This window comes from Festucalex cinctus, chromosome 20 (genome assembly GCF_051991245.1).
Source record: "Festucalex cinctus isolate MCC-2025b chromosome 20, RoL_Fcin_1.0, whole genome shotgun sequence".
NCBI classification, from domain to species: domain Eukaryota; kingdom Metazoa; phylum Chordata; class Actinopteri; order Syngnathiformes; family Syngnathidae; genus Festucalex; species Festucalex cinctus.
Window position 1 is genome coordinate 5,010,854 of NC_135430.1, and position 10,621 is coordinate 5,021,474.

Here is a 10,621-nt window from a genome sequence, read left to right on the forward strand (position 1 = left end):
ATTAATTACCAAAGACTAAAACAAAGGAATTTTTTTTGCTGTAATTATAATTAGTTTTAGTTTTGTAACGATATAATGTAGTTTCAGTTAGTTTTTGTTTTTTAAAAATAATTTTCATTTTTATTTTATTTTGTCTGCGATTGCCTGGCAACCAGTCCAGGGTGTCCCCGCCTACTGCCCAGAGCCAGCTGAGATAGGCGACAGCACCCCCTTGTGGGGAATAAGCGGTCAAGAAAATGGATGGATGGATTTTATTTTGTTAATAAAATTGTTTTTTTAATTTTTAATTTTAGTTTTCTCGATAGTTGTAATGAACTAAAATAACCTTGATCCAATTTTGCTTAAATTGCTCAATTTCTTTTTTTTTTTTTGGGGGTGGGGGGGCAGTTCTATCTTATGCAAATAATGAATGTGGGTGGAGTTAGGGTGTTGCGACAAAGCAAGGACGACTCAGTGTTGCCATCTCATTGACTTTTCCCAACATGCTCTATTTCTGAAAAAAAGCACAAAAAAACTAAACGAGCTACTTTCTAACTATTTGTATCCAAGTCACTTAAATGTTCCCTTTTCCCATCAAATATCCCCTTTCAACTCGTATCTTGACGACGTTGTTCCTCTTGCAGAGGACGCCGTCTTCGCCGAGCCAAGCCTGGCCAGCCAGACGCCCATGTCGGCGGGGGCTGTCTACACACTTCCGGCGCCGAGGAATGTCCCGTTGCCCGCGGCGATGCAGCGGCTGATCCCGAAGGCAGCCCAGGGAGGGAAACCGCGGAGCTTCACGCTGCCGCGCGACAGCAACCTACACGCGCTGCTGGCGCCGCCCGACAGGGAGGAGCAGCGCGCACACAGCAGTGAGAGGGGGGAAAAAAGATAGCAGTTTATTTGTTTAAAAAAAAAGACAAGAATCAAATGTGAAATGTTGCTTGTTGCCCCCAGGTGGCAGCGAGGGGGCGTCCCTGGGCGACCTGTTTCGCGCGTGCGAGCAAGGCGGCGTGTGCCCCCTGGGCCGGGAGCCCGAGGTCAAAGGCCGGTCTGAGTTCAGGCAGTCTTTCCTGCGGCGGACGGCCGACCCGCAGCTCAACGAGCACCTGCACCGCCTACGCATCCTCGGTTCCACACTCAAGGTTGGTGCGTGCGTGCGCACGCCGCCGCACAGCGACGATGTTTGCTATAACGACATTTGAGTTGAATACAACGTGAAAATCACATTTGAGTCGAGGATGGGACATGCATGGCCCACTTTCTTCTTTAATCTGGCCCTTACATCATCAATGAATTCAAAATAATCATACAAATGGAAGGAATATAGTTGAACTAGCCACTTTGGGGTGGAAAAGGATAATTTAGTGCATTACAGGACACTTGAATTCAAATATATTTAAAAGACATAAAGTCATTCATTTATATATATACACATATATATATATATATATATATATATATATATATATATATATATATATATATATATATATATATATATATATATATATATATATATATATATATATACACACACACACACATATATATATATATATATTAGGGGTGTTAAAAAAAAAATCGATTCGGCGATATATCGCGATACTACATCGCGCGATTCTCGAATCGATTCAAAAATTTTTTTTTTTTTTTTTAAGAGCTCAGAATTGTTCATTCGGTCAACGTCTTATCATCATTGCCTTTTTTTTTTAATCGATTTTTAAACTTCCATTTTTAATGGAAAAATATTCAACAAAACGTCTGACTTCGGGTTAGGATTCACACCTTGAGCATGGAAGAATGTTATATGAACGGAACATTAAGCCTTAATATTTTATTTTAATGCTGTTCAAACATGAAACAGATTACAACCTCTATAAGACTGAAATTTCAGATAAATAAATAATACATTTTCATATAAATCTTACACTCTACAAGCTTACTGATTAGTATTTTCTAAATTTGAATGAAAAAAAATCGCAACAATCGACTTATAAATTCATATCGGGATTAATCGGTATCGAATCGAATCGTGACCTGTGAATCGTGATACGAATCGAATCGTCAGGTACTAGGCAATTCACACCCCTAATATATATATATATATATATATATATAAATATATATATATATATATATTTGATATGATTAAACGATACAAATCTGTAAGTCGATTCTTACAAAATTTTTTTTAACTCAAATTTAGAAAATACTAACCAGTAAACTTGAGTGTTGTTTTTTAAGTTTAGTTAGTTTTCAGGGTGGTTCTATTAGTTTTTATTAGTTTTAGTTATTTAATAAATGCTTCGTTCTAGTTAGTTTTAGTTTCAGTATTAGTTTTAGTCTTTTTAATTGTGTAATACTTGTGCACTATATTTAAAACTTAGTTTTTATTAGTTTTAGTTATTTAATAAATTCTTTGTTCTAGTTTTGTTTTAGTTTCAGTATTAGTTTTTTTTTTAATGTGTATTACTTGTGCGCAATATTTTAAAAAAGCAGCATAGGAGCAATGTCATGTGAAGGTGCTTTTCTATTGCTGCTTCTCGATGACGTCACTTCTGTGTGACACACTTTCAAACGTCCTTATTCAAGTTCATATCAAAATAAATCACCTTAAAATCCCATTGAAAATCATCCCCAAAGGCTCATGCATTCAATTAATTACCAAAGACTAAAAACGAAGGACATTTTTGCTATCATTATAGTTTTAGTTGGTTTTGTCAACATAAAATGTAGTTTCTATTAGTTTTCGTTTTTTTAAAAAGCATTTTTGTTTTTATTTTATTTCCTTAACAAAATAGTTTTTAAAAAAATTTTCCCGTTAGTTTTAGTTCACTGAAATAACCTTGATAGTATTCAACTCAAATTTCACATTTTGAGCAATGAAAAAAAATCCAAAGTTAAAATATTTTGCAAATTGAAATAGCTCTCCACAATGATTATTCTCCAAGAGGTCACTTGACTGTGTAGCATGTTGAGTGCAAATAAATGACATTGACATTGTGTGCCGTGCGCTCGTAAATATGACAAGGTATATTGCTGATTTACATATTCAAGGCAGTTCAATTGCAATCCCTAAATGAGAATTTCAAGTGATTCATTTCTTCTACGTGACTGTTTTTACTGGGTTGCAATCTGACAAAGATGTATGTGCGTTTATTCATGAACAGTGTGAAATGTCAAACGTCTGTCTGGTTCTCTTGGAGCAACGTTACCATCTTGGCGTGTCTCTGCTCCGCTTGCGCTTCCAATTTGTGCTCATGTTTTCGGCCTCGCCAGTTTGTCCTGCTTCTTGTCTTGTCGTGTGAAGTTTGTGACGGTTTGTCTGACTTGCAGGAGCTTTGCTTGTTGGTTGGTCTTTGACATCTCTGCTTCAAGGGAATACGGTTGGCACCTTGACTTGCAAATGAGACTCGTAAGTCAAGGTACGACTGTATACTCAAAGTTTTGGGAGGTCTGCTTGGGTGAATTGTTTCCCACGTTGAAGCACACTATCTTCAAAATGGACGTGTTGTTCTTGTGGATCAGGTTAGGATTGTGAGTTGTCAAGTTGCTGCGTTTATGCAGTATGCCTCAGTTACTGTGGAAACGGCAAAGACACGACGGAGGTAAAAAAAAAAAAAATTCATTCAGAGAAGAAACTCAGCACAACCTGATTATTTAAAACAGTTCTGAATCGATAACATTCCGCTCCAGATGAGCAGTTTACACAATTTATACATGAGGAAAAAACAAAGGCGTGCATCTTATGTCATCCCAAAGTGTCTCATGGCTTCTTCCTCGGCTCATTCTGCACCCATATGTAATCCCGTTTCTAGTTTTTGCATAATCCCGCAGACAGACAAGAAATTGCATTTGCGATGTTTGCTCCGACTGAATAATAATCAATATATTATGTATTTCCCCTGTTTTTTCAATAGGTGCGTTTCCATTACAACTCTGTTTTGGCATGCAAAAAGGCATGTTTCACAAAAACAAGCTGGTCATGGGAACATTGGATTTGCGAAAAAAAAACAAAAAAAACAACTCTCAAATATCGCAAACAAGTTTTTGCGCTGTCATGAGGTGGTTTTTGAGACGTGTCGAAATAGAAATATTTCACAAAAAGTGTCATGGAAACACTTTTTGCGCATTAGTAGTCATGTGACACCCGCCCAGTCACGGAGGAAATGAATGGAACACGTTTTTGCCGATGTGTATTTTTATTTACTTGCAATTGACCAATATTTATTTGGAGAAGTATTAATTTCAGTATTGTGTTTTAGTTTTTTTTACATGCCGAAGTGTTTCGTACACTGCACGTCATGAGCGCAAAAGAGACAGGTGTAACCGAGCGAGCCTCTTTCGAGAAGTTGAATAAAAGGGGAGGAGCTTGAAATCCTGTCCTGCCATGTTTGCTTCATTTAGCAGGGAAGACGCCAGAAAACATCGGAAACTAAAAACTATTTGTGACCCGCCTTTTACCCAGCCTCCGGGAACAACAACAACATTTTAGGATTATAGGAAGTAGGAAGTACGGGGCCAATCGCTGTTGTGTCAGAACTGCCTCCCCAGGGGATAACAAGTCTTTTTAAGCACAAAGCCATTTAGAGAGCCAATATGCTGCCATTCAATGCATGTTCCATATTGTTGCAGAAATGGCCGTTACCACCAGCAAGAAAGCGAGACGTTCTATCCGTCCGCACCACAACATGAGTTACAAGCACAGGCACACAACACCACACTAAATGTCTGAACCCACCCTCATGATGGGTCAGTGTTTTTAAAGTACCGTATTTTCCGCACCATAAGGCGCACCGCACTATAAGGCGCACCTTCAATGAATGACATATTTTAAAACTTTTTCCATATATAAGGCGCTACAGTAGAGGCTGGGGTTACGTTATGCATCCATTAGATGGTGCTGTGTTAAAGGGAATGTCAACAAAACAGTCAGATAATTCAGTCAAACTTTATTAATAGATTACAAACCAGATTTCTGACAACTCCTTCACTCCCAAAATGAATAAACAGCTGTTTTATTATTTTCTCTGAGGTAAAGTATTAGTATTAGCTAACGATCCAAGATGGCGGAATCTTCTGCGCATGCGCGTCACAGATCGTGCAGGGTCACCGATAGCGTCTTGACAGCGAGACCTGTTGCGACCCAATATTGATCCATATATAAGGCGCACTGAATTATAAGGCGCATGGTCAGCTTTTGAAAAAATTGAAGGCTTTTAGGTGCGCATTATAGTGCGGAAAATACGGTAATATAACTACACCGTGCGTCCGTCTACCGTAAACATCATGAGTGCCTCCTACAGAACAGCGAGGTCTCGCGAGATGGGACATTCCGAGAATTGCGCCTCAGAAGCGATACCCTCTTCAATGGAAACACAGACAAATCCAAAATGTACTTTGTAGAAATAGTACAAAATTGCTTCTATTTTTGCAAAAAAGGGTCATGGAAACGCACCTAATGAAGGGATGCTCCCTTGGGCGTCTTCCTTGCCCCATGTAGTGCTGGGCCAGTTGCAAATCTGTTTTTTGTCATCATGACAACATGTTCCTTGGATGTAGCGCATTCAGCAGACACATGGCCAACGAACGCCAACCCCCCCCAACAAAGTAGAGAATCTTCACCCAGCCTAGCTTCCAAGTCATAAATGGAGAAACTCTATGGGGGTGGTACTTATGTAAAGGTGTAAACGATGTTAATTAGCCCCACGGTTAAACAATGAAGACTTTCACAGATTGCAGACAAGTTGCACATATCCAGTATTTGGTGTTGTTGAAAAGGATTTGGATTCTCCATCCGACGTCCCCAAACTTTTGTGTCTGTCTTGCTTTCTGTGTGTCTACGTTTGATAACGTGGAGCGCTTTGTCAATAGCTGCCCCTCAAAAACATGAATCCCACCTCCTGTGTTTGTTACATAGGACAGGGAGGGGGAGCTAGCGCTGATTGACAGGCTCTTGGCCCGCCCCCAGCTGTCATCTGAAGAGTTCCAGGAGTGGAAGCGAGCTTATCGGGAGCTCTTCTCGCAGACGCCAAACGAGGCCGACGAGCCCGAGGCCGACCCCCCCGAGCCCGAGCCCGAGCCCGAGCCCGAGTCCGAGCCTGAGCCTGAGCCCGGGCCCCCATTGACGCCCTCGCTCTCGCACACGCACTCCTATATTGAGACGCACGTCTGAAAAGATGCACACAAAAAGTGAGGTCATCCGGCAGAGGAGTTGGCTGTCACGGAGTGTTTCCTTAACAGGAAGTGATGTCATGATGGCTGATGTGATTGATGGACTTGAACGTCATCGCAAGATGAGAACAGGAAGAAGTCATTTTGAGCACCTTTTGGGTCTCATTTGTTTTTCCATTTTCAATTGGCAATCAAGAATAAAACATGAAAAAGTATCCCACACATACTCGCAATTCACAGATTCACCTATTCAGATATTTTTGTTTTTGTTTTTTGCCTATCCACCATTATTTGTTGAAAAACTCACCTGTTTTCCCTTTCAGTCCAAAGGGAAAAAAAGAGAAAACGAGCTCTTTGTGAAAAGATACATTTTGTGCACAACAGTGGACTTTGACACTAATATTTTTTGTTTCGTGACGCTCTGTGAATGAGATTTAATATGACAAAGGCTTTGATCATATACGTCATCCTCGAAAATGTTCGATTTCATCAGATTCCGTCACGTTTCATTGGAATTTGCTACACAAGGAACCCACTGAAATGAGATACAATGCTGCCATCTGCTGGCCATAGCTAGTGGGTGTTTTTGATTTCGCAACCCCAATGACAAAGGAGCGCCGCACAAAACGTTGTACTGCCCATTGAGAAAAAAAAAATGCAGTAAACGTCAATGAACGTTTATTTATTCCATTTATTGGGATTTCAGCATATACGTTATTTAACGTTTTTGGTTGTAAAAGAGTTCAAATCAAAATCAGTCCTATCACCTATTTTTCTATTTCATATGTTTGATCTGAGCTTAAAATTTAATGTTAGATTAAAAAAATAATCACTTTTTGATTGTTTGATTTTTGCTTGCCAATTGATTTGGAAAGAATACAAAGAAATGTGTACTGTATACTGTACGACATAGTTTTCTTGGATATATGTCTTAGCCATTTCTTTGTACAGAATATTTATTAAAAGCATCAGTATTATATAATAAAAAAACAAAACAATTTTACTCTCAGCAGCCAGAACATTAGGCACACCCACGCAATCTTATGACATCTAACGTTCCGAACTGTCTCCCATCGACACAAAGATAATGTCGGAATTCAACACTCTTTATTAATTGTGCCGCTTTTAGTTTGCAGTCATCTACAAGTGCACTACATCAAACTCTTTCTATATGATCTATATTTGAAATAATATGATGCAAATCTCGGGTGTTTCCAATGTTCTGCCTCTTGGCTTTTAATGGCACGCACAAAGCACAAAGTTACGCAGGTGACAAATCAAGATGGACAGGAAGAAAGCAAAAGTTGCGCTTCATGCCGCCGATGCTTGTCGTGACTCGTAGCATGTCCTTGCTGTAAATACACACAATATTATTTATTATTATGATAAAGATTTGTGTTCAAAAGTGCTAGATGCGGTCACTTTGTAGAGTGTCCTGGCTGATATATTCATCCGTTGTTTTTTGTTTTGTTTTGTTTTTTGTTTTTTTTTAGGATTGTCAAGATTATTCCATGCTAAAGCTATAAGTTAGTATGATTATGCCAAATAAATAAATAAATAAACGAAAAAAGATGTGTTTTTGTGTTTTGAGCTGAAGCTGGATCAATAAAGTTTGGTCCTTTGGATGGCCCTTTATTTGTTTTGTTTGTGTTTATGCAAGTTAAAAAAAATGGAGACAACTCAGGTTTGCTCTGGTTTATTTGAATAGTAGTTAGGGATGTAACGATAACGCCAATATCGTGTTATCGCGATATTAAAACTGGCACAATATATCGTCGTCGTCGTCATGTTACGATATTAAAAGCAACACCTCTGTTAAAAAAACAAAAAGTCAGGTTGATTTCCATTTGTGCAGTTCTAGCACTCTCTGGTGGCTAGTTTTTTTTAGTGCTGTTTAATTTTCACTAGGCCTGTTTTAGCCCTTCTGTGTTTAAAATCCACACTAATGGTCAGATAAAGGGATGAATTATTATTTTTTTTAGTATAAGCTTTTTTTTCCCAATATTGTGACCTTTTTTTTTTTATCACCAACCTCCTCCACAATATCATGATAATTATCGTATCGTGATCATACCGTATCGTGACGTTCGGCTATTGTTAATCCCTAATAGTTGTTGCAGAAAGTTGTGGAGTTGAGTGCTCTGAGGGCAACTAAAACAATCGATCAATCACATTGTTCTAAATCCTGTATAACCTTTTTTTTTTAACCACACTGCAGCTTGAGGCATTTGCCAGAGGTCATAGTAAATCTAAAAGTAAAAAAAACAAAAACATTCATTCTATGCTGAAGTTTAATCAATAATTGCTTCTACATAAATGCTGGGACTTGTCAGTTGCATGCTAGTTTTTTTGTTTTTTTTCCATACGTTCACTTACACATTCAGCCGGCGTTTTGTTAGTCCACCCCCCCTGACCTTTCTCCGCCTCCTGCTAAACGTCTTTACCTTGTCCTCAAGTATTCCTGCTGCCTCTCGGCTCATCTTAAGCCGGGGCATACGCTGTGCGATTTTTAAATATGTTCCATTTCAAATTCAAGACGATACCGCCTGCAATGGAAAGTCAAGGCTGTACTTTTTGGATTCTGTGCTGTTCCCCTCCAGACCTGCGGATGGCGGCAGTGCACATTTCCAGCTGCTTGTCCATCCATCCATCCATTTTCTTGACCGCTTATTTCTCACAAGGGTCGCGGGGGGTGCTGGCGCCTATCTCAGCTGGCTCTGGGCAGTAGGCGGGGGACACCCTGGACTGGTTGCCAGCCAATCGCAGGGCACACAGAAACGAACAACCATCCGTACGCATACGCACACCTAGGGACAATTCGGAGCGCCCAATTAACCTGCCATGCATGTCTTTGGAATGTGGGAGGAGACCGGAGTACCCGGAGAAGACCCACGCGGGCACGGGGAGAACATGCAAACTCCACCCAGGAATGGCCGAAGCCTGGACTCGGACCGGAGTCCTCAGAACTGGGAGGCGACGTGCTAACCAGTCAGCCACCGTGCCGCCCTCAGCTGCTTGTCGACTGACCAAAAAAAAAAAAAAAAAAGACACTTTTGAAAATATCTGTGGACTCTGAATTTGGGTAATGCCGTTTTGGAATGCAAATCTCCGAGACCATTGGAATTGCATAATAAACTTTGTCGGATTTTTAACATCTCTACTCATTGTGAAAATGTGAGAGATCTGTTGTGGTACCAAGACTGACCTGTGTGAGGTAGCATACTGCCACAGTGCAACCAGATTGCTGGGAAATGCAACGAAGAAAGAGTAGTAGTGAAGAATGTCGAGTACAAGTATCGCAAATTCGCCAAGTACGCAAAATGAAACGGTTGTGTACTTGTTCACTTCCTCCCGACTGAATCTGACGTATTTCCGTGATAGCAGCACGAAATGCATCTTGGGATATTTTCCTAGTATCCAATCTCGATGCGTCTTTGGTTTAAGCTAGATGACGAGAACCGCAGCCAGGTATTTTGTGCATTCTTGGTTGATTCGTACTTTGAGTTGGAATAGTACCGAAACAATATTTCATGTTTCACGAGATCACAAAGAGGTAGCAACGAGTTAATACGCCAGCTGAGAAATGGCGTTAGCTTATCTTGTGTGTGGCAATAGCACAAGCTTCAGGTTGTTTCCCGATTGACTGTCATTAGGGGCTTTTCCACTGCCGGAGCTTTTGGAGAACTTTTCAGTTTACCTTGGTAAAATTCAGTTTGCGCATTTTTCCCACGAACAACAATTTCCAGGGTAATTAAATTCCCCAGGGGGCATCCAAGTACAGGGTGACCCAAAAAGATGCGTACCCAGATTTTATTCGATAAAAAATCAATTTTTTAACGAATGTCTTTTCTGTTGCAGGACGTGAAAGGTGAACCTATGGATGATCATTTGCAACTATAGTTGCCCTGAAAATGTCTTGGACAAATCAGCAGAAGATATTCTCCCTGGAGACCTATTTTGCGACAAAATCATACCAGAGTGTACAGATTCAGTTTCGAAAGCGTTTCCATTGTCGCAACTTTCCATCAAAATCAACGATTGTTAGTTGGATTAAGAAGTTCAGAGTTCAGTTCTGAGAACCAAACGTTCTCAAGAAAGTTTTCATCATTTTCAAGCACATTACAGAACCATTCACACATTGTTACTCGCTTTTCCTTGTCAGCTTCAGTTAATTTTTGCTTTATTTGGATCTTGTATGGGTATACAGGGCCGGCCCAGGCTACAGGCGAGCTAGGCGGTCGCCTAGGGCGCCATCTTGTGGAGGAGGCGCCAAATTGCAGAAAGGAAAAAAAAAAAAAATTAAAAAACACAAACACAAAAAGCCCTCCCCCCCCTCTCGTGTTTTCTAGCATAAAATGTTATATAGCAAATATATTTTATTGAGTTCCTTTTTTTTTTATTACTTCTATTTCAAATAAATGACTGTGAGTTCACGAGCTGCTGTCCTGGCGGCCTGAACCTGACC

At 40.0% G+C, this 10,621-nt stretch overlaps 1 protein-coding gene across 3 annotated transcripts in view; it reads left to right on the plus strand.

Annotated features, from left to right (window-relative positions):
* The window catches only part of cnksr2a (connector enhancer of kinase suppressor of Ras 2a), an 84,365-nt gene that overhangs the window by 62,172 nt on the left and 11,572 nt on the right, over positions 1–10,621 (plus strand). For 2 of the 3 annotated variants that reach the window (XM_077509493.1, XM_077509492.1), the window contains 3 exons: positions 624–851; positions 937–1,124; positions 5,903–7,786. In XM_077509493.1, coding sequence (XP_077365619.1) covers positions 624–851; positions 937–1,124; positions 5,903–6,157 — 671 coding nt within the window. In that variant the 3' untranslated portion in view covers positions 6,158–7,786. Of the gene's footprint in view, positions 1–623; positions 852–936; positions 1,125–5,902; positions 7,787–10,621 lie in introns of those variants that run through there. The other variant, XM_077509494.1, reaches the window with a different exon arrangement.